This window comes from Megalops cyprinoides, chromosome 15 (genome assembly GCF_013368585.1).
Source record: "Megalops cyprinoides isolate fMegCyp1 chromosome 15, fMegCyp1.pri, whole genome shotgun sequence".
Classification (NCBI taxonomy): Eukaryota; Metazoa; Chordata; class Actinopteri; order Elopiformes; family Megalopidae; genus Megalops; species Megalops cyprinoides.
The window spans coordinates 6922501-6946910 of NC_050597.1; the positions used below are offsets into that span (position 1 = coordinate 6922501).

The following is a 24410-nucleotide window of genomic DNA, read 5'->3' on the forward strand; positions in this document are numbered from 1 at the left end:
CCGGAGTGTGTTCCGGAGGCCTGAGCCATGCGCGTTTGTGCGTGTGCGCGTCGGGCGGGGGTGCTTGGACGGCAGCCCGGCGCGTTGCGTGGGCGGGAGAGCGTGGGCGTCTCCGCGTTCTCAGAACCCGGAGCGTGTCTCCTGCAGGGAGCCAGCAGTCCCACTGCTCCCAACATAACACTACATATTGTCCAACACCCACTGCCACAAACCTCCAGCTGGATGCGGAAAAAAAAGCCCCACTATTCACAGGGAGGAGAGAGAGAGGGAAGGCAGAGTGAGGCAGGCGAGGCACAGCTGCCCAGTGTGTGTGTGTGCATGTGTGTGTGTGTCGGTGAGATGGGTTTGAAAGTAGGAGACTCGGAGTGTCTCTCGCGGGCTGGTTCCTCGGTCTTCTCAGCGAGGCCTGTGTCACACACACACACACACACACACACACATACGGGTGCTCTGGGAGAGTGGAATCACCGCACACAGCTGAGGTGTTTGATAAAATGTTCCTGCTCCACGCTGGGTTCACATGTACACTGTATCTGCTAATGGAGCTGGATGTCACCATGTTCGGAGTTTCCCTCTCTTCAGCTGTACAGATGAACCTCTGGGACACAGGCTGGCCTGTCTCCGTTATAGGCTGGGACACAGGCAGGCCTGTCTCCGTTATAGGCTGTGACAGGTCACTGTTATATTCAGCACATGTTGGGCTGGAATAGAATAGTTTAATCAATTTTGACCATGAAGAAATAGCATTATTTCCTTCGCAGAACATCTGATTCTCCAGTATCAAAATCTCACTCAGCAAGTCGGCTATGATTACAAGTAGAGTACATTTACATTGCATACTGTTAGGCGCTAGCTAACTTAGTGGGCTGCAAACTTGGTTAGCTAACTCACTGATGTTAATGTTAGTGGACTGTTATGAAACTTGGTGTACACGGAGAATTGGCAAAATAATATTAATAATATATTGTAATTAAAATAATATATTAATTACACCTTAGAAACACCTTATTTCATTAAATAAATGAAGTGCTGTTATGTTAGAATATATTTGCAAAAATAATAATTGCTCCCCTCAGCCTTGATTGCTGGTTAGAAATATGTGTCAATACATCCTTGTTACATGTTATTTTATTCAGGAAGCAGTGTGGTGTAGTGGTATATGTATATAATGGTATATGTGTATAATGTACATCGCTCTGGATAAGAGCGCCTGATAACCAACTGTAGCGCGAAAACAATTTATTTTTTCTCGTGTTCATTAACACATACCTTGCCCTTTGACCCACCAAACTAGGAATATGATTTCGAACATGGTCCCAAGGGAAGGATTCTCGAGTCCGCAGAGTGGAGAGAACAGAACCAGTCAAAGTTAAAGCCAGCATCTGATGGCCTGTAATGAATTAATAATTATAATAATAATAATAATCCCGGCGAGTGCGGTGGTGGGTGTTCCGCTGTGGGGGAGAGGAAGGCCCTGACAGGCGAGGGTTAAGTGTTGGGGTGTTAATAAGCCGCTGTAAGCGTGTTGGGGCGCGGAGCTCGGAGCGTCCCGAGCTGCGTCGCTGATATTCTGGAGCGGGCGCAATCTGTGCCGTGAAGCCCCGCAACAGCGAGCCGCGCATGAAACATTTGGAAAATCAGCTTGATTTATTTTTGTATCGCGGAGAGACTGCCAAGCAACACAGGGGTTTCGGCACACAACGCTTCTATCTTTCACTTATTTATTTATTTCCTTCAGGGCTTTTTTTTCCCTCTCCTTTTCACTCGCTCTGTGTTATGGGTTGGGGGGGGGGATCATACAGAAGAAACAAGGCCACAAAAATATGAAATCAAAATCCATATGCTCAAAGACAGCATTCAGTCTGTAAGATATTTTTTTTCTGAAGAGACTAAATCAAAAAACGTCCATAAATGTTCTCTTTATATCAGTTTATGTTCATATTTTTTTAGGCCTTGCTGTTTAACGCTTATTTCCCAGCCAGTTTTGTTTTATGAGGAGAGTTTTCCTCTACTACCTTCTGAATCAAATCCTTAATTTGTAAATGATGTTCTGTTCTGAGGTTTTCTCAAGAATGTAGTTTATGTTGTAGATATTTTTCCTTTTCAAAGTGTCTTTACATGTGAAGTGTTTGTGTAAAAAAAATTCATTCTGGAAATTTCTTTTTACGAGTAATGTAACAAAATTAGCCCTGCCTTCTTTTTTACAGTAGCTTTGGTAGTATGTTCCCATAATAGACATACAGAGGCTTATGGCTTATTGAATTTTATTGTTTTTTTTACAAACATATCCAGTGCTGAAGCAAAATTCTTATACTAATGGTTCTTGGAGAGTAGCTCTCCAATGGCGTGTTTAAACCTGGAAAACTCCATGTTTTCATCACATGATACGGTGTGTGAAATTCCACCGGTGTGTAGGGTAGCTGAATGTGTCCCCAGGCTCTTGTATGGGATGGAGCCCAGTCTCTAATGAGATGAAGTATGAAGTGTGATGGTGCGTGTGCATCTGTGTGAGAGTCATTCACTAAGCAGCCCGTGATCTCCCACTGCCTCCGAAATTCAGAACGAGCCCTGCTTTAGCCATTCAGCCCTTAGCAAACAGCCTCTGTACCATGGCTAAGGCAGAAACAGCTGCTGCACCTAAGCACAGTTAGCAGGGACTTCAGCTACTCTCCACCATCGCTGCCTTTGAATATCTTCATATTTTTAATATGTAGTCATGTAGTCATTTTTTTAATGTAGTCATTTTATGCCACATTGCTTTATATTGCCCGCACATATGTCTGATGAATATTCTAAGCATTTTAGGTTATTTTCTCCTTAATCCTGCTGTCTTATCAGTCTTATACTGTTAGACACCACCCCCCCTTGCCAGTTATCAAATCCCAAAAAACAGACACCCCCACACACATTAAACTCATACTCTCTCTCTCTCTCTCTCTCTCTCTCTCTCACACACACACACACACACACACACTCTTTCTCCCCCTCTCTCTCTCTAAGACACACGTATTTTTAGCATCAGGGCCCTTTAAGAAGAGCAGTAAAGTATAAGCAGATGTGCGGCTAAATGGAGAGGCTTCTGTGGACCATATGGCCACTGAAAGAAGGATGGGCACAGCTTCTGGATGAGGAGAGAGCGGGAATGAAAGGCCGGGCAAGCTGGCAGTGCCGACAGGCTCTGGGTACAGCCAGGTGTAGCTGTGGAACAGGCTCTGGGTGCAGCCAGGTGTAGCTGTGGAACAGGCTCTGGGTACAGCCAGGTGTAGCTGTGGAACAGGCTCTGGGTACAGCCAGGTGTAGCTGTGGAACAGGCTCTGGGTACAGCCAGGTGTAGCTGTGGAACAGGCTCTGGGTGCAGCCAGGTGTAGTTGTGGAACAGGCTCTGGGTGCAGCCAGGTGTAGTTGTGGAACAGGCTCTGGGTACAGCCAGGTGTAGCTGTGGAACAGGCTCTGGGTACAGCCAGGTGTAGCTGTGGAACAGGCTCTGGGTACAGACCAGTTTAGCTGTGCGTGTGCGCGCGCAGGTGTGCGTACGTGTCTGTGTGTGTGTGTGTGTGTGTTTTTTTAGGGGGGTTATTGTAGTACTTAAAGGTCACCCTCACTCTTGCTCTTTAACCAGTGCATCTCAGGCTGGGGTAGTGAGCAGTGTGTGGAAGGCATGGGAGGGGCCATGGCGTCATTCTGTGTGTTGATTGGTTCACAGACAGCCCATGGCTGAGAAAGGAGTACCGTAAACGCAAGGCATGGAAAAGGACTAAATTACATGAGTCAGTCCGCAGTAGGATGCCTTTAATGTGCATATTTTATTAATGCTTAAGTTACATCTTATTTTATGCTCGCTTAAAATCTTATTAAAAACCAGTTATTTGAAAACAAATTCACATATATCTAAACACCACACCTTTGATCCCTAGTTACAGCAGAACACCATTTCTGGGATGTTTTCAGCCTGGAAAATGTTTGTTTCTGTCTCTGCTCTGCACCTGTTTTTCCCACCCTGCGGTACACATCTCCACAGGACCCTGCGTCTGGCGTAATGCAAAGAAAAACACGTGTGTGAGAAGGCGTTGGCAAACCCGGCTAAAGCAGAGCTCCATCCTGAGGTTCTGCCGTGGAAGCCTCTCTGGCGGACGGGCGAATCCCACAGTAGCCACCGCTCAGCTGAAACCTGGCTCTGTGTGCGGGAGCCGCCGCCGCCGCTGTCAGTCTGAGGGCCCACAGCGCCTCCTGCAGGTGATGCGGCTGCGCGCGGGGTCCCCCTGGAAGCCGGCCGCAGGCCTTGCGCCGCAGCATGCTCCCCACTTCGCGGTACCAGCCACACGGGGGGACCCCCGAAACAGCATCAGCTGGCTCCGCGCGCACAAGCTCTGGGCTATAACAGGCCTCCGCTGTAGACATATCCGCGCGTGTTTGTGTGTTTTAATTAAAGCCATGAGGGTAATAGCGGTAATCAGACGGTACCTGGCCGCTTAAGAGCTGGCAGGAGTCGGAAGCTTCCCCTTCGAGTGGCTCTCGAGCGGATCGTATTGCGTGACCCCATTCACAGGGATGCTGAGGTAGGTCTAAGACGCAGCCAGAGGCTTGAATTTAGTAGATCTTCAATTCTGCAGGGAGCCATATTAGAGTTGGTGTTTACAGAGAGGGAGAGGCTGTTCAAGAGTATCAACATTTCCAGGTCTGCTGCTCTGTCAGTGAAGAGTAAAATGTTCTGTTCTGGGGTGTTAATCTGACAGCGTTAGCAAATTGAGTGATGCGATGAGGTGGTTTAATTAATCGTTCCTTTTGTATAACCACTGGTATTATGATACTATATTTCCGTGTATACTTCTGAGCAGGGAGTAGGTGGGGTCTAATATTCTACTGAAGGGTAGCTGTGAGGCGTGGGCCAGGGTGTCTATGACAGCCAGCAGGGGGCGCTCTTTCCCAAGGGTCCACAGTGCAGCGGTCAGCAGCATAAGAGGTTCTGTCCAGCTCGGCTTGCCCAGGCCCGGACAGGAGGGCAGTTGGTCCGCTAAGCTGTATTAAAAAGCTAATTAAGTTAGCTTAGCGTAGCACATGCAGGGCAGTTATTGGATTTGCTGCTCTTGCTGCTGGATCAGCCTCTGATTTAATCAGCATCCTGCAGTGAGGCCTGCTCCAGGAGAAGCTTAGATCTGTTCTGCTGGCACCCACTCACCTCACTGCTTTTCACGGGGGTCAAGGTCCTCTCGCTCGCCTGTGGAACCTCCTTATTAAGGTCGTCGGCGTTGCAGAGTAGTTCGGCTGCATGGTCTCCCCATAGCGACGCCGTGAGTTCAGATGTGGCCTGACTGTGTGGCTAGCAAAGCCTGTATTTGTGAAGCAGTTTCACTGCTGAGTGATTTTGTAAATTGGCCAATCACGAACGTGAATGAAACTTGTTTGGTGGTTGTCAGTGGTGAAGAGTTGTGATATGATTGGTGATTCAGTATCAAATGACTTCACTTAAAATCATCACATGATCATCACAGATATTTGTGTGGACAGACAATGGCATTGGAAGAAAGAAGGTAGATGTTTTATTTAATGTGTTGTTGCTATAATATCAGCATCTCTCTCGTGTGGCAGAATAATGGTAACTACAGTGCATTGTGGGTTAGGGAGTGTGAAGGGTTGAGCTGATAGAGGTGCTGTTTCTCATCACGCCCCTTCCTGTAAATTGGAAAAGAAGCAGGTGTAAATGAACATGATAATACCGGGCACTTCATCCGTATGAGTTATCTGATCACACGTAGTGATCACAGTGGGACGCAGTCATTCCTGTACTAATGCTGTTAAAATTACTCCGCTCGTGAAAATTATATTGTACTACGAAAGTCATTGTGGGCTCACTTACAACATGGGATCTGAATACAGTGATATCCTGTATCGCACAGTAATTCCTAAAGCACCTACCACTGGCTTTAGTTGAGTGCCCAGACAAAAAACAGATGGAGCTGACAGAAAACGAACTGGGACTGGCAGCACACCTTTGACTGTGGTGGCGCTTTGTGGCTTACAGTTATCACAGTAAAACGTAATTCGTCCCAATCGGGTTTTTAATTTGACATTGACTGTGACGTGGTGTTGTAGCCTACACAGTGTCAGCAGTTCACAGGGTGAGATTCCAGTGATTATTTCAGGACTGTGTTAAAAATTGTACATTGAATTTTGTTGTTCCATATCTGAAGATATTAGTTGAACATATAAATGTTTCTTAAACCATCATTTATTTGTAATTCATCTTTTAAGAATCAATCCCTTGAAAGAATCAGATCATCCTGGAGAGATTTTTCTTGCAAGCGGAGCACACTGTATTATTTAAGATGTCTGTGTCTGCTCTGTCGCTGTAGTATCAGTGCTGTGTCTCAGTGTCTCTGCTCTGTAGCTGTAGTATCAGTGTCTGCTCTGTAGCTGTAGTATCAGTGTCTGCTCTGTGGCTGTAGTATCAGTGCTGTGTCTCAGTGTCTCTGTTCTGTAGCTGTAGTATCAGTGTCTGCTCTGTGGCTGTAGTATCAGTGCTGTGTCTCAGTGTCTCTGTTCTGTAGCTGTAGTATCAGTGCTGTGTCTCAGTGTCTCTGTTCTGTAGCTGTAGTATCAGTGCTGTGTCTCAGTGTCTCTGTTCTGTAGCTGTAGTATCAGTGTCTGCTCTGTCGCTGTAGTATCAGTGCTGTGTCTCAGTGTCTGCTCTGTAGCTGTAGTATCAGTGCTGTGTCTCAGTGTCTCTGCTCTGTAGCTGTAGTATCAGTGCTGTGTCTCAGTGTCTCTGTTCTGTAGCTGTAGTGTCTGTGCTGTGTCTCAGTTTGTCCGTGTTGTGCGGGGGAGAGGGGGGAGGGGGGGCCGGTCTGACGCAGGCTGCAGCCTGGCTCCGGGGCTCGGTGCCAGGCTCCGGGGGCGAGGCGAGAGGGAGGCAGCAGCTCCAGCCCCCAGCGCAGCAGGCCGGACCCCGGGACAAGCTGGCCGCTGCAGCCGGGGAGACGCGGGCACTCCAGCTCTCACGGGGGCGGGGGGGCGAGGGGGGGGGGGGAGGGGGCACAGACGGCTCTGCCCCAGCCAGCAGGAGAGGAGCATCTGCCTCCACCCCTCAGCAACAGCCCCAGGCCTCCCCGCACCCCAGCCTCCCTCCCTGTGCCAGGCCTCCCCGCCTCTGGAGCGCTGTCCACAGCTCTGCGCAGCAGACCGCTCAGGACACTGCCATCTGCAGCTCTGCGCAGATCTTTCCGTTCGGTCCCCTTATAGAAATTACAGTAATAAGAATGAAGGAATCACGGAATCACTATAATAATGAGAATTATAAGGATAATTACAATTAGTACGAGTATAATTGCAAGCACAATACCATGGTGAATATTTTAAGTAATTTGTCTGCTGTAATACATGCAACCAGTGCCAGTTTATCAGCCCTTATCATTCTGCCTGCAGCCCGTAACGTATTTAGCCGAGTTAGTTTTGGTTTTGGGTACTCTAAGGGTTGTGTGTGTTTCTACTATGAATCCTTGTAAAATATTCCACACATCCTTAACTGCATTAATAAATGAATAGCAATGAGAAATACTCACTTGGGTTAGTGTGAAATTTAGCTTTATATAATTTCCAGCTATGTTCTTTTGTTCTGCTCACAGAGCCCAGTGGGAAATAGTTTTTACAATCAGTATTTAAGTTCCCTTTTATGAATCTTAAATCTCTTTCAAATTTGTATGTTTGATACCTGAAATCAGTCTTGTTGCCCTATGTCATTATATGTACTTCATAGAGTCATTCTTATGATATGATCAGGAAACTCAGGATCAGTGATTAGACATCTGCCTTAGACATTCTGCAAGTTGTTACTGTGCTTTCAAGCCACATCTTTAGGACATACTTCTGTGCACTTTGATAATGAGGAATGTTTTTATTATACAGCACGCTGTATACTTGCAGAAAGCCATCACCTTTTAACTTTTCTGTGTTCTGTATATGATTAGTGGATAATTTTATTTATCTACACTGGATGATGATTAAAAGGGTTTTCCACCCACACATACACTGACAGTAAATCGACGTTCAGCCAAGTTCAGAAACACATCGCCAGTCTGGTGTGGCTTGTTTTAATGCTTTGTATGTTTTTAATGCTTCCTGTCTGACGGCATCGGGGTTATGTTGAACAGAGAGGTTATTTGAATCGTATTTTATTGAACACAGTCCCTGTGGCTCATGCCAGATCTTAACCTGACAGATTCTTAAAGGTGACATATTTGCTCAACACTTTGTGGAAGCAAATGCCTCCTACATAATTTATTTAAGAACCCTTGTGATATTTCTCTGTTCCATTTTAGGATATGTATCACAGAATATGTTCTTAGGTCGATTTTGAAGGCACAAATTGCATAAGTATCTTTTGTACATTGTGCACGTAATTTGTAAAAATTAAAATTAATTTTTGTATTTATTATGAAAATACTGTAGACTGTGTGTTACTGTAGATGTCTTTAGGAGCATTCATGTCTGTGTCAGAGGTTCCCAAACCTTTCCAGACATTGATTCATACTGTTTCCAAACCCCTGAAAAATGGTCCATTACAGGTTAGTGGGTGGGAGAGTAAAGGTACAAGTAATAAATTACATATCCATCACTACAGATGAAATTTAATTTGAATCAGTTATGATTGATCCTAAGACAGGTTTTTTTCTATTTCTGTGATAAACTTGGGAAAGTAAAGCAGAAATGAATGTGCTAAGGAGAATGAAGGCTGTGCTCTGTGATCGGCAGGGCTGTCGGGTGCGTTTAGGACAATGACTGTGCTCTGTGATCGGCAGGGCTGTCTGGTGCGTTTAGGACAATGACTGTGCTCTGTGATCGGCAGGGCTGTCTGGTGCGTTTAGGACAATGACTGTGTTCTGTGATCAGCAGCTTGGTTTGGCATGTTCTAGGACAATCGCTGTGCTCTGTGATCAACAGCGTGGTTTGGCATGTTCTAAGACGATCGCTGTGCTCTGTGATCGACAGCATGGTTTGGCATGTTCTAGGACGATCGCTGTGCTCTGTGATCAACAGCACTGTCTGGTGTGTGTTTCCTCTGCAGGTTGCAGCAGCTGGACCAGCACTGCCAGGCCAGCGCCCAGCAGGTGATGGAACTGCTCGACACACAGAACCGGCTGATGCAGGAGCGCCATGCCCTGTCTGAGGAGATGCAGAAGCTGCGTGTGCAGGTGGGGCCCTGTGTAAGGTGTGATAATAAGCTGAAGGTAAGGGGGTGCAGTTTGTGTTTTATTTAGGCCACAACTGGTAACCAGTGGGGGGAGATGAGGTGAGGTATGACAAGTATTGTGCAGCGTTCTGAGTAAACCTGACAGCAGGTGTGGTGAGACTGGTAAAGAGAGAATTGCAGTAGTTCAGTCAGAACAACACAATGAGCTGAGCAGCATATGTACTGAGAAATATCTGGATTTTGTGGATATTGCAAAGGAAGAGTTGGCAGCTCCAGGTAACTGCTGTTGTTTTCAGTAAAGGACACTGCAGGACTTATCCTGTCCTACAAGATTCATTTACAGTCTGGGATGCAGACATCATGTTGTCAAGGGCAACAGAGAGATGCCTGAGGGGGGAGAGTGTGGCAGGTGTAGAGTAGCTCAGTTTGGGTGAGACTGAGATTGAGATTCCAACTGAAAATGTTATTAGGGCCAGCTTTGATACATGAGGCAGTATGCACATCGGTGGGTGGGAAGGCGAGAACAAGTGGTGCTTCATCAGCATTGCAGCGGTAGGAGAATATTATTTGGCCAAAGGATGTTGCTTATAAGGAAAACAGAGGGGACCAAGAACAGATTCCTGGGGGACTCCTGTGAGATGGCTATATGACTGAAATAGAGCCATGCTAGGTTAAGTTGCTAGGAGTGCTCACAAAGTTATGACAAGTGCCATTTTTAGGCAAAAGTCGTTACAAAAAAAGATGATCCAAGAATTTATCTGGGTTTGTTTCTGGAAAAAAAATTCCTCTGTGAAAATGCATAAATCATAGGGTAGCCTGTTGGTAAATGAGCTACCTCTAGAAGCAGTTCCTCTAATTTGACACATTAGTTAGCCTATCCCATCTTACATCACTTATTGACGATCCCTAGAGGTCAGTCTTTCCTGTTTAAGTGCTTTAAGTGTTTCCAAATTTATTCTGGCCAGCTTCCGTGGTTTCTTTTCACTTTTATCTCAGATTATTTATTATTTCAGAGTATTTGCAAGACCATCTGATTTTTTAATGCTTTCAGTTGCATCTCTCATTTTTCAGCACATTCTTGATATGTTAAGTTTCATTGCAGATGACTTTATTTACCACTAAACATTGCTTAAGGTACAAGGAATAGTCATACACTATGTCTATGCTAATACCGCTGAACATAATTTCACCAGCAGAGGGTACTGTTCTCAGCTATTATTAATCATTAAGGCATGTTTCTCTCCCCACATGCAGTAGCCTTATTGGGAAGGGGTGTGGATCCCAGGTACACCCCTCCAAATACCAGCCCCCCCTAGAGGCAGGAGGACCATGTCTCTTTCCCCTAAACTGATCAGGGATCAGCCAGATGCAGGGGGAGAAAAGCATTTCTGTGTTCTCAGAGCTACAGTTGAGCAGCTGAGACCAGCAGATCTGAGTGAGTCTGTGTCATGCTGAGGGTTTGATTTTGTGTTGCTCTCTTGCTTTCCAGCTACCTGGTTCCTGATGACACCTGAGGAAGATTGCCTGCTTCTGTAACTACTTCAATGACGTAGTTACAGAAATAATCCACACAATCATGGTGTATAAGGGTGTATATTAAGATCTTTGACGGGCGGTTCATCCTCCCCATATAATGTGACCCAAAATGCCAATGGCCAATAGGAGGAGTGCTTGTAACTGAAGAGACTTCTACCGACTGGTCTGTGGGACTCCGTGGCAGAGAGAGGGTTAACTCTCACAGCTGTGCAGATCCATAGGGAGCAGCTAGGGCAGTGCTGCGCAGGTGAGACTGTGTGTCTGGCACTGCGGAAAGCAGCTGCAGCTCTGCAAACCGTGCATGACACAGATTAGCTAGTGAGTTTCCTTTGGCTTGTGGAAAAATCATGTTTTAAAATGTGTTACTGACATGTTTGTATTTATAAATCCAGTTTTTCATTGTTTTTTTAAATAAAAATTGTGCATTGAAACGTGGCAACAAATTCATACTTAAACACATCAATCTTACGTAAACCTGTACATAAGGTAATAGCATACACATATGAAACATATACATGATAAGTATGTTACTGTTAACGTGTAGCAATTGTCGTTAAAAAAAGTGTTACAGCCCAGGTAAATATAGCACTTAACCTATGTGCAGAGTTACCTTCTCCAATGCATTCAGCTGAATCCTTACAGTAGTGAAAAATGACATAGGTCCCTGGAACAGGATGTTGCAAGCAGGAAACAGGAAGTGGGTGGGAGAGGCAGCACTGGAAACAGTGGCAGATTGACATAGTGCTTTATTTAAGCTGTCTGTAAGAAGGAAAATAATGTGTGTCCCTATCATATACATTTACGTGTAAAAATACTAAGGATGTACAGTGTACAAAAACAGTTTCTTGCAGATTATTTTCACATCCTTGTGGGTCCTATACTCGAGGAAATAGTATTTTTATGCTTTAAATATGACTGACAGTAATACAGTTCTTTTTTTGTCATTTTTAGTCCCTTCTGCTGAAAATCCTTAACCACATGACTAGATCTTAACACCTATTAACAGAGCTAGCAAGGTCAAGAAAAGTCACAAACTCTAAAGCTACATGGACGTAAAATTAATTACAAGGTTTGTTTTTTTTGTCTTTAACATTTGTCAATTTTTTTTTCTTTAAATAAATACTTTACAATTCATGCTCGTTCATAATACACTACCAGGAGCAAGATAACAAGAAAATCTGTTGTAGACAGTACAAACAGTAGCAGCAAAGTGTGTATGTTGAGGTGTAAAATATATATATATTATATATAGACCCTGCAGTTAGTAAGGATAAACCCACATAGTCACACGGCCAAGTACGGAGAAGTGCACGGCACCTCCCTTCTGTCCCGCCCCCCCACCCCCCGCAGCTCTGTTGGGTCGACCCGAACCTTGGGAGGGAGTGGCTGTCGGCGCGGTAACAATTTGCTCGGGGGAGCGGAAACATCGGTTCGTACTAAACACACAGGTGGACCCTCCTGCATGGGTGTACATATATCCTTCACTCGACACACATGTTGAGCCTGTGAGTTTGGGTTTCCGTTTTAATGACTGTAACTGTGAAAAGAAAGACACTGGAGGGGGCGGACCTCACCAATGAGACAGCGTTTACAGTGGCGGGGGGGCCTTTTCGGCTCCTACACTCCTTACGTGTCCGACATTTTCAATGCGAATGACCCCCGAGGGGGTGGGGTTGACCCCTGACCTTTTTAGCGGGGGGGCACAGAGGATCATGGGAGAGGTCAGATCCCGTCAGTGTCACCGGGTAAAAGTGGAATCTCCTGGCAGTCTGTCACATCGCCCCTCCCATCCACACACCTGCTCCTCTGTGTCACCTTTTTCCACACAGGAAACAAATGCGTCTCGCATGGGCTTCACGGGGGGTGGGGGGGTTGGGGTTTCTGTGCTTTCAAGTAACTTTTTTTTCCTTTTTTTTTTTACAAACTTATTAAGCAGGGACAAAATTTTCCTTTTCAGTCTGAAATTTATCAAAAAAAAAAAAAAACAATAGAGACAAAAGTGCAGCTGTAGGTTTGTAGCCATTATTTCTCCTCAGACTATGGAATCAAAAGTGTTTTTGACCATTTTTTTTCTTTTTTTTCCATCATTCTTGCCAAAAGGCTCCTCTTTGTTTCAGTAGTACAGACTGTTTGCATGCAACACCACTACTCTCCCAGAACTCTCCTTCTTACTGAGTCAGTCAGACCAACTCATTGCTATATTACAAGTGCATATTCATACCGATGAAATGAGTTTTTGTCACAGGAAATGCAAAGCCAATGAAACAGATGGTCTTATTAACCCTGTAAGTGAGGTTGAAATGAAATGTTCTCAAGCAAAATTTATAACCCAAAAAAGGAGCTCTGTATGTAGCTCAGCTGTGCAGAGACAAAGCCTTGGATGTATTCTGTGAGACCGAACACCATCATGCCAAAGACGCCCTTGCTGTATTTTACAGGAATGAAAGAAACTAGGGATGGAATGTGACTTCCTCATGCGACTTGCTATGCCACTGAGAATGCTCAGACCGGCCCCCACCACCCTGGGTCCAGCCTCTCAATCCACAGTCCAAGGAGACCCCAAACATGGAATGTTCAAAACACTCACTAATACAGAAAAATGCCTTCAACAAAAGGAAACGATAAAGCCAAACGAAACAACGCCCTCAGCAAGCCTACGTGTTCTGTGCACCCCCTGCCTCCTCAAAGCAGTTTAATGAATACTTTATTTAATGAATGAATACTATGTTATTTTTTTCTGACAGAAAAAAAGTTCCACTTTCTGGAAACCAAACATCTTGTATCCTGGAAGACAGCAATTGACACAAAGAAGAAAATCTCAACTCAAGTAATTCCTTCAGTAACCACAGTCCTCCGAACTGAAGAGCCACCTTCAGTTTCTATGGTGGGGGTTTGTGGATCGTAGACCTACTCTTTACATCACCACAGAAAAGGAATGACTGGATATAGCATCATACAATGCAGTAGAGGTATCAGACTGATTTGTAGCCTACCTGAACCCCAACAGTGTTGCTCAGTCTGTACACTCCATACATTAATACAGCAGAGAAACGATTCCGTCTTCTCCAACAGCAACTGCAGCTTGGAAGAAAAGGGCTATGGGGTGGTCCTTCCTGTATTCTCCTCCAGCAGAACTTCTTGTGACATCACAGCTGTGACATAGTGTCTTGGCTCAGGTTGCAATGTTCAGAGTCACACCTGTGCTCTGCCACACCTCTGTTTGTCCTGATACACCTGCCTCAAGTGCACTGACGTCAGTGCGGAGACGCAGAGGGTTTGTGGAAACCATTAAGGGACGCATTACATTATTTCCAAACCCATCATGCTCATACGGTTTAACAGGCCCACAGAGCTGAGCCCCGCCTCTCCCAGCCTGTCAGTATCAGTGGAAGCCATGCTAATCTGCCTCCTCTCTGACCCTGTAAGATGGACACGATTCACATACACTACCGCCTCCTCTAACAAGCGACACCAGCCTTCAGACAAACCCACCTGCTCACCTGCCTTCTTCCTGGATGCCCACAGCATCCTAAAGCAACTCCATTATGTCTTTCCCCATCGATTCCAACCTTCCATCTTTCTCTCTGACATCCCTGCTTCTGTGTGGCTGTGAAATCCAGTGTCTCTACCTCACACACGTCCTTAAATGACATAACCCATAAAATCAAGCTTCTCTTTACAGATGTCTGGATACCTGTGTGGTGGAAGTATCCTACATGCAGCAGTGTCTAAGATCCCTCTTTTCGGCAGACCCACACCCTGTCAGACTAAAGTCACCTGCCAACAGGTGTGCAACGTCAGGCAGTGAGCATCCACGTAAATTTCCTTTACAACACAAGCTCCTCGTAAATTCATCCATAAACCTCTCATCTTAAATATCCCTCCAATCTGACAACACCTCCACAGCCATTCTCTCTCAGAGCCAAGTCACTATCTGCCTGAGGTTGGTTTTGAAAAGGTGGGAGGTGAACTGGATGCAAAGTTGGATATCTTTGATATCTCTGCCCTCTGCCATCTTTAGCAGATGCTGGAGTCACATGATTTAGGTTCCCTCTCTGTCTTTGGGATGAGGGTTTCATTCATCCCCTGGTATACTCTACCCCCCCCCCCCCACAACTCACCGCATGTGTCTGATCATCTCAAACCACCTGTGGAATTCTGAAGTTCAAATCATACGCAAAAACAAGTCAGTGCAATCGGATATAATTTAGGTAGAATTCATAACTCCCATCAATTTCAAACTTACTTGTTTGACCAGCCCCTGAATTATTTGATCACTGTCTTCTCGAAAAACCTTTTCTTGTATGTTGCTTAGCAATATCAAATGAAGTACCATGCAGAACTGCCGTTATGCAGATAGAAATGTATATATTCACCATAAACAAAATACACAGCGGGCTATGGAAGCATCTTCATTAATATTACGGCAATCCTGACCAATATGTTTAGTGCATGTTCCTTTTATAAGTCCCATGCCCAACATTTAATATGCATTACAGTGAAAAGAAAATTTTATTCTGTGTGGAGGAATGATGGACAGTATTCTTCCAAAAGAATAAGCCACAAATGTCTAATCATAACAAAAAGAGTTCCAATGAACCAAAATTCTACCATGGCAACCAAGCCCTGAGCCTTCCTCTCCACTGGGGTGTGTGTGTGTGTGTGTGAGTGTGTGTACGCATGTGTGAAAGGGTGTGTCTTGTGTTTCTCCCTCTGTCTCCAAGCTCAGACTTGTCATATGCTCTAATCAGGCAGGTAAGCTCATATTAGTAGCTGTGGTCTTGTCCCTCTCTATATTCTGCCTGCTGTCAAGCCACCCGAGTAGGGTCCCAGTCCACTCACGCTGAGTCATTTTGCTCTAACAGAGAAAGACCTCTCCTGTGATTTTTTCTGATCCGGCACACCAGACAATACACTTCCAAATGTTTGCATTTATAGCGGGTGCAGTGGTCACATGCAAACACGGGTGTGTTTAATGGTGGTAGATCTCAACAGAAAGAGTATGTTCAGTAGCCTGTAATAAGTACCATCTGCCTTCAGAATAGATGAGACACTCTGGTGTCTCCCACCTCAAACAGAATACAGAAATAATGCGCATATTGCTACCCAATCTTCCACCCAAAGCCACTACAACTCAATTATGAACTGAAGAACAGGATACCACAGTGTGACCTGAACTGTAATCAGTAGTCAGAGCTTAATTAGGCTCCAAAGAGTCTCCATCCTCAACTAACACTTTCAGACAGCTCTCTCCAGATACTGCCTAAACTTACTAACTTGCAAATAATGAATTTCTCCCCTTCGGAACAAAGGTAGGAGACGTTGATAATGTAGTGGGATAATGTCACTGTGTTACGGAATACCGAGTGCATTCAGAGGGAGTCGGCCATGTTGGCTCGCCTTCCTACAGTTACACATATAACCACACTTCAGAGGACAGAGGGAGCTTTTTTGTTATACAGGGATATCCAGCTGAAACAGCCCTTTCACTAGTGGAAAACAAAAAAAAAAAAACATATCAAGTGTTTAACAATGTTGAAAGACCTTCAAATATAGAAAACATAAGTGAAGCCCCTGAAATGTACAATTTTGAATACTAATAATAAATACTATTACGGTAACGAGGGGTCTCAAACAAGTTTTCTGCAGGGTTTTTAACATTTTGGTAAGAAAAACAAAAAAAATCAATGAAAAAAAAAAAAAAAAAAAAACTTACAAGGCCTTAGCATTGTGCCCAACTACATTCTTAAGCCATTTAGAGGTGCCTTTTATCCAGAACAAAAGACTGGACAATACTCCTTAGAACAAGAATAAATTCAATTAAAAGAACAAATAAATTAAACACAATTTGAAGCACAATTTGCTGTGGTGCAAAAAAAAGAACTAAACAAAACAAAAAACAAAGAAGGAACAACCCACTTTGTCTTAGGAACAAAACAGTAACATGAACAGTGCTTTCTCCTGCTATGTCCGCACACCTTTTCTTACTGTGATTGCACATTTGACCACTGTGGGAGGGCGGGGCTGGGCCTTGGGCCCCACCCTCCTTGGCCACTCCCCCAGCACAGACAGGAAGTAGCATCTTCAACAGTAAACAGAGCCCCTGAAGGTTCATTTCTCAGCTTCTTTTTTTTTTTTTTTTTTTTTATAAGTTTTGTTTGTGTCAGCCAGCCAGCTATTAATACAATAACACAAAAAGTCTTGTTTTCTAGCAATGATATGTCTAAAAAAAAAAAAAAAAAAAAGCATTGCATATTTACAACACCAAAAGGACTGAAAACCCAGCTGACAGCGGCCAGCGTGGGTCTCCCTCGGGAGCTCCTAACAGCACGTACCTCTGCCTCCCCTCACTCTGCCCTGGGGGGGGACTGAATCTCTGTCTCACGGACAGGTAAGCGCACACCTGGCTGCAGTTCACAGGACCTTTTTGGCTCACATTGCCATGAATCCTGGGAGCTTTTGGCTTTTTATATACAGATTCACACAACGTGACACACAGCCCTCTAAATGCTTACAGTATAACAAAAAAGCCTACTAATACGCTTTTTGGGGGATTAAAAACCTAAACTCTAGAAGTGCTGTAAAATAAATAGTTATGTGTATATCTATGACTGCCTTCTTATCCATGAGAGACTGATGTGGACAGAGTATTTGGTATTGTTAGTGGCATTGGTGATTTCCCCTGGTGAGTAAAGCTAGTAACACTGTACCTGTAACTGAGTTTCACACAGCTGTCATCTGTGTAGCCTGAGTGAAGTGTTTCTGGCAGTTTCTATTCCCCAAAAAAAAACATATTATATAATTTCTGGCCTAACTGAAAGATCTAACTGGCAATTGGCATTTAGAGGGTGGCATGCACCTTAATCTTTTCTGCAACACACAGCAATGGCAATTCGAAAAGCTCCTGTGAACCACGAGCCACGTGGTGGCGCCCCCTGCCTGTCTGAAATGGAACAGCGTGTAAGGCAGCGTTTCCGTTCTTGTTCCCGACGCGGAATGTGAGTGGCTTTCGACTGAACAGAAAAGAAAGTAAACGAGCAAAAAAAAATTAAAATAAAATTAAATTAAAGGAACAAAAACAAACAATTGAACAACAGAAGTCAGTCCTTTGCAGTCAACCACAATGCTGTAAGGAGGCTTTAGACAGGGCCAGACCGACAGACAGCCAGCCTAAACCCAGCGTGCAAAATCCAAGTCCTTATAAAAACAACAACAACAACAAAACCAAACAAAAAAAAAGACGACTTCTAAGAGTTGGAGAGTTTACCCCGTCTAGAAAATAAATAAAGACCCAGAGGGGGGAGGAGGAGGGGGAGGAGGAAGAGGGGGTAAACTCAAGTTTTGGGGTCGGGCTGAGTCGTTGATGTTGGAGACCTAATTTTCCGGCGACGGCCGCGGCTTCTGAGGAAACCTATTCCCGTCCGCTGGCGGAGTACGAGAACTGTGGGAAATGGGGGCGGCGTTCGCTGTCCATACAGTCCATTCCATCTTCATCATCTGCGGGAGGAAGAGGCACCCAAAGCGCCGGTCAGGGGGGGGGGGAGCGGGAGACCCACATCGTAACATTGCGCAACTGTTAAGCAGACACTCCTGTCCGGCGCGACTTATACACATGTAGGTTACAGCTGTTTATCCTTTCATACAGCTGGATGTTTACTGAAACAAGCGTAGGTTAAATAGCCGTGCACAAGGGTACAACAGCAGTGCCCCAGTGGGGAATCGAATCAGCGACCCTTCGGTTAAGAGCCCTGCTCCTTCCCGCTACACCACACTGCTGCCCCCCCCCCACCCCCCCGCACCGTGCGAGTCTGCAGCGCCTCATGACAGCAACGAGGGAAAACGCTGCCATCTTCCTGGCACGGCCTCCTGGTTACGGAGCAGAGCTTATTATGTGGGTGCCGACTACAGAGTGACTGTCATCTTATTTTAAGAGCCGCGGCCGCAGCCCTTACGCACAGGTCCAGGCTCACACGCACCAGCCCAGCGCACAGAGGATTTTAACACCTTTTGACTTTCACTTAAGGATGTCCTTATGCATAAACAACGTCCTTTGTGTCTCAATTGTTTTTTTTTTCATTCACAGAAGACTCAACATTGTAATGGAAATCAAAACAAGCCGCCGTTTGTAAAACTCCCAAGAATTTTCGTATTACAGTAAAAATCCATCATTTAAATGCGGAAAGGACGGGGCTTACCTATCAACTAACACCTGCCATATGGAGTCGAGAGAAAGTGGTACTCACATTTCTCAGGGGGAGTTATTGTAATCGTCTGTGCTGTGAATTCTTCATCAAAATACCTGGTATCGGTCTCGGACGACACCTGAGGTTTGAATGGAGGTATCAGCTGTAAAGGACGCAAAGCATACAAGGGGTTAGTGTCTCTCTCGCACAGAAAATCCCACACATCAAACGGCATCTTTTCTAACTGGTGGCAGAGAGAGCAAAGTCGAGTCTGTCTGAGGTGTCTGGCCGTTGGATGGAGGCAGAGAGTGTCTCCACATCACCGTCGGCCCTCTTACCTTTTTATCGTAGATATCCTGCCAGTCAATCCCCACAAAGAAGCTGTGCCGCATAATTTCCTTAGCATCGTCTGGGCCTCCGCCAAGTCTGTCACAAGCGCATCAAAACAACAAATTACCTCAACATTTCCTTCTACGAAGGAGCTAAACTACAAAACTAAAAACCAAAAAAGCTCTCACACAGACAAGGCCGAACACTGAATATTCAAGCTTACTCTGTTAAAAAACCAGACTCCCTCACCTTTCGTAATTTAGAGGCTGACTTTCCTAAAATGGGCAACCATAGCAAGTCTGATGGCTGGATTCGGTAGGTTTTTTTTTTTTTTCCTTCACTTGGACTAAAACTTACAAATACAAGTTTTATTATTATTCTTCACAAACACAGTTTGGGGAGTTCAGGAATAACCAGAACTAATTCAATATACAGTTGTGTTTTTACTGAAATAAAGCAACACTTGCACTCATTTGTTTGTCGAGGCTGGGTATGAATGTTGAGCGAGTCCCTAGGAGCCCATCACCATTAAAGCAGTGCTGTGTGAATGACCTGAATACAGGCTGATACTCAGCTGGGCAGGCCGCAGGGACGAGTGGTCCCCCCCCCTTTACCTTTTGTTAGGGTCTTTGATGAGGAGGCCGGACAGCAGAGACTTGGCATCAGCTGAGAGCGTCCGGGGGAACTTGATGTCCTCCATGAGGATGAGCTCGAAGAGCTTCTCGTGGTCCTGGTTGTAGAAGGGCAGCCGGCCGCACATCATCTCGTACATGACCACGCCCAGCCCCCACCAGTCCACCGCCCGGCCGTAGTCATTGTCCTCCAGCACCTGGGAGACAGCCACACGTGACTCAACACTATCCCACGTGAATCCACACTCCGCTTCCGAGCACATGAACAGATACGAAGAAGCAGAAAAATCTTACAGGCTGCACAGGAGGTAGTGCTGTGAAAAAGCAATTAGCGTTGTTAGCCACGCGTGCTGTGCTAGCAGCGCCCCCTCCCCCGCACACTATCTGCACAGCCCAGAGAGACCAGCTGCTCCGTACGGAGCTCCACACACACCACGCCGCTCGGCCCAGCCTCGCCCCCATCCTCCCACCCAGCCCCGAGTGGACTGCAGCCAGCCGCAAAGCGAGGGAGGAGCCCCGTGCCGCCGCGGACCAGGGGTCAGAGGTCACCACACCTGACCGCCGCGCACCTGCCCGTTGGAGCGTCGCCCGGGGGTGCTGTGGTCATATCAAAGCGGCATCTCTGGGCGGCCATCCCAGACGCTCTCCGTCTCTGGATTTGCGGGCATTTCTCGCGCCATTTCAGCGGCTTCAGGAAGGGCCCTTCAGAAGCACAACCCTAATTAATATGTCTACTAATGACAACCAGCGCTGGGCGGCCGCCAGTTCAGCATATGCTCCAAATCTTGCGAATAATGATGCCTCGTCTCTGAGCTGCGCCGAGACGCAAACCTGCAAGCTAATGATCTCCTTCCTACGGCCCGCTCTACCGGCCTGGAGACACCAGTTCATCTCAGTCCAGGTCCCTAAACCTCTGACACTGCCGGAGCTGCCAGAGAAGGGAAATCACGGACACATAGCCCCAAACCGCAGTGAACTGAAACCACCAGCACACACAACACACAGACCCAAACCGCAGTGAACTGAAACCACCAGCACACACAACACACAGACCCAAACCGCAGTGAACTGAAACCACCGACACACACAACACACAGACCCAAACCGCAGTGAACTGAAACCACCGACACACACAACACACAGACCCAAACCGCAGTGAACTGAAACCACCGACACACACAACACACAGACCCAAACCGCAGTGAACTGAAACCACCGACACACACAACACACAGGGCCAAAATGCAGAGAACTCCGTACAGCCCAGGATCCGGCACAGGCCTATGGAATGAAGCTCATCATGGGTTGGGAACATTATTGCCATTGTTTCTGCTATGTTTTTTGGTCAACCTAAAGACCAATCTGCCAATCGCAGGTTGACCCACAGGTGAACTTCTCAAAACTAAAAAATGGGGCTCAATAATCTGAAAATCTGTGTTGCACGTTTAAAGCCCCGCTCTTTGTTTTCACAACCCAAAAAAAGCAAAATCTGTAAGTACAGAGTATGAATGGACCAAAGTAAAACTAAACAAAGCCCTGCACCGCTCGGGACAGCTGTTAAACACAAACACACAGCACTCCTACAACGTTATCGATCAGCATCAGAGTCCAGCTCCAGGGCTAACACTGCGTCACCAAATCCGAGGCACAGAAACCGAGAAATGCATAAAACCTCCGATCAACACGACTCATAGCTGCACCAGACAGAAAACACACTGTGCTTGTGAGATTGCGCACGCTCAAAAGCCAGGTGTGCGGTGCGCAGCTGGGGGGGGGGCACTCAGCGAAGTAGTGGGCAGGCCGTGTGTGTTTGCGCTCGGGCCGGAGAGGAGCGGCGCTCTGGGACCCGCAGGAGCAGCTCGGGAGTAGGCGGGGGACGCGATTAATGCGCACAGGGCCAGTTGGGGTCCCCCTGTTCCAGAGCCACAGGCAGAGATGGGAGCCTGGGGGGGTGAGGGGGGGGCGCTCGGACAGCCATGTGGCAGAGCTGTTGAGCCCAGGAACAGGCCTTTGGCAAAGAGGGAGGGAGAGACGGGGGGGGAGAGAGAGAGAGAGAGAGAGAGAGAGAGAATAGGAGAGGGACAGAGAACAGCAAAAAAGACAGAGAGAGAGGGAGAGAAAGGGAAAGACAGAGAAAAGGAGAGGGAGAGAGACAGAGAGAGACAAAGAAAGAGAGGGAGAAACAGAGAGTGACAGAAAAAGAGAGGAAAGAGAGGGGGAGAGAGAGAGTGAGGTGGAGAGACAGAGAGACAGAGAGGGAGAGAATGCGAGAATTTGGGAGAGATTGTGGTTCTGCTCTGCCAGTTCTGTCCCCAAGCAGGATCAAAGAAGCAGGCCATGTACTGTACACACAAACACATGCAAACACACTCTCACAAACACTCGTACAGGCGCCCAAACTCACCCTCACCCACTCACATGAACCACACACACTTGCACGCTCACACAAACATTCATACACGCATCCGCACATTCATACACTCACTGATACACTTACACATAAACACACTCACTAACACAACCACACACACACACACACACACAAACACACACACACACACACACACAGTCTCTCACAGATACTCACACGTTCACTGAAAAACTCACTCATACACACACACACAAAGACAACACGTAAAAAATAGACATATACACATATAGACATGCACACACAGATATAAATAAATAATTAAATAAATAAAAAAGCATATTCAGCTATCCCAATTAAAATAAAAATAAAGAAATTCAAATATGTCTGAAAATTTGAATATAACATTTCTGAGAAAAAACCGTAACATCCCCACTTAACATGTGGCTATAAAGAGCTGTCCTTCTGTGCAATCTCACAGCACATCACAATAACCAACTTACCATTCCTCATTATTATATTATCTTACAAACACATCAAAATTGAAAACCTCTCACACGAATCCCACTTCACTCAAAAGTACCTCATTTCACATAACTGGGACATGACTTCAGTCTTTCAAAATATCTGTGTTTCATGATCTCCAATGCCTTATTGTAAATGGTGTTGAGTACTATGATCTAAAATTTCTAAGAGTCAGAGGATTTTACACTAGTTGATTTTGGACTTTTACAACCTTTCTTTAAAAAATCTCTTCATTTGTTGCTGTACATCTAAGGACTATGAATTAGACAGTCTCCCATTCATTACATTAGCTCGTAATGTACCTGAGTTTATTCACAAAACTGACTTAGAAATGGAAAAACATCCACTTTTAAAATACGCAAGTACAAGTGCAAGTAGAGGAAGAAGTAAATGAAAGCTGAAGCCAGCCCAGACTGAGCGGGTGACAGTGTTTCTCCTGACAGCCGCAGATGCTCTGGCCTGAGTTGGTTGGCGCGGAGGTGAAGGCGGGTTCGGCGGAGCACCGCGGCTGCGTTCTCACACACCCAGCGGGGAGGAAGAGGGGCGCTCATCACATGAGACTTTCTCAATTTCAGGGGTTTTTTCTCCCCCCCATTCCCTCCCCCTCTCTCTCTTTCTCTTTCTCTCTCCCCCCTTTTTTAATCCCGGCTACTTTGCATCTCGGGATCTTGGCGCGGAGCGTGTTCTGTTATTTTTACTCCAGTACGGCGGTACACTCGTCCAGGTTTCCCTGCCACCTTCTTCCAACCTTCCCCATCTGCCACCATCTGCCTCTATTTAGCATGTACTTTTTTGTGCAATCACATACTCTTGTGAAAAATAACCAACACTCAAATCATCTCCTGGCACAGCAGAGGGGCTGAGCAAAACAAACGCCGCGCCAAATTGTCTTCCGTACTTTTTCAAGTGGAATCTACACCCCCCCCTCCCCCCGTCCCCCCCCCAGCTATCCCTCCTCTGCACTCCATAAATATGCATTCTCCGCACAGCAGCTTGGACCGAGCTCTCTCTGTTCTGGAGAGGATTAAGCGCGACAACTGTGAGTGCAAACTACACTTTTAGAGGGTGGGGGGGGGGGGGGGGGCGCAGGATGGGGGGCTTTGTGACCAGCACAGCTCAGCACATGAGCTCTTCTGTTCTGAACACTGTGCTGTTTTCATAGGTGAGCTGAATGAAATACACTGAGAGGATTGGAAAGGCATCCAGTCTAATACACCCACTATTTAACTGTAATGACATGAAATTCATGAGAACTGGGTTCAAGCGGTGCTGGAATGTTACCGTGTTCACCTGTTCCCACAGGAGCCCGTGGATGGCTCAGAGAACGCTGCTAAAAGGGGGCGGGGCGTTTGTGTGCTCACTGTGACGTCATAATAGCATCCTGCGCAATATGACTCCACTGGGATCATGATGCAATCTGACTGCATTCCACCTCCCCAACATATGAGGCAGACCCATGCATTTCCCCATGCTGCATGTAAAAGGCTATGTGCTCAACTTGTTAATGGCGGTTTGATGGAGTGGATTTGTGGGCTGGTGAACGTCCCTCTTTGAGCAGACAGCTGTGTGACACAGCCTCAGAAGCACGAGGCCTGAATCCATCTCCTCTACGCTGGAGGGATATATTCTTCGGGGTTTCAGCTGTTAACGGT

At 46.1% G+C, this 24410-nt stretch overlaps 2 protein-coding genes across 5 annotated transcripts in view; one reads left to right on the top strand and one right to left on the bottom strand.

Annotated features, from left to right (window-relative positions):
• The window catches only part of sdccag8 (SHH signaling and ciliogenesis regulator sdccag8), a 42806-nt gene extending 31791 nt beyond the window's left edge, over positions 1-11015 (top strand). For 3 of the 4 annotated variants that reach the window (XM_036546684.1, XM_036546686.1, XM_036546685.1), the window contains exon 17: positions 9059-9885. In XM_036546684.1, the coding sequence (XP_036402577.1) occupies positions 9059-9251 (193 nt within the window). In that variant the 3' untranslated portion in view covers positions 9252-9885. Of the gene's footprint in view, positions 1-9058; positions 9886-10673 lie in introns of those variants that run through there. The other variant, XM_036546687.1, reaches the window with a different exon arrangement.
• A 5877-nt stretch (positions 11016-16892) lies between these two features.
• The window catches only part of akt3a (v-akt murine thymoma viral oncogene homolog 3a), an 89688-nt gene continuing 82170 nt past the window's right edge, over positions 16893-24410 (bottom strand). Inside the window, exons 11-14 of the mRNA XM_036546478.1 lie at positions 19848-20062; positions 19242-19329; positions 18964-19066; positions 16893-18217 (exon numbers count right to left, since the gene is read on the bottom strand). Of these exons, the coding sequence (XP_036402371.1) occupies positions 18132-18217; positions 18964-19066; positions 19242-19329; positions 19848-20062 (492 nt within the window). The 3' untranslated portion in view covers positions 16893-18131. The remainder of the gene's footprint in view (positions 18218-18963; positions 19067-19241; positions 19330-19847; positions 20063-24410) is intronic.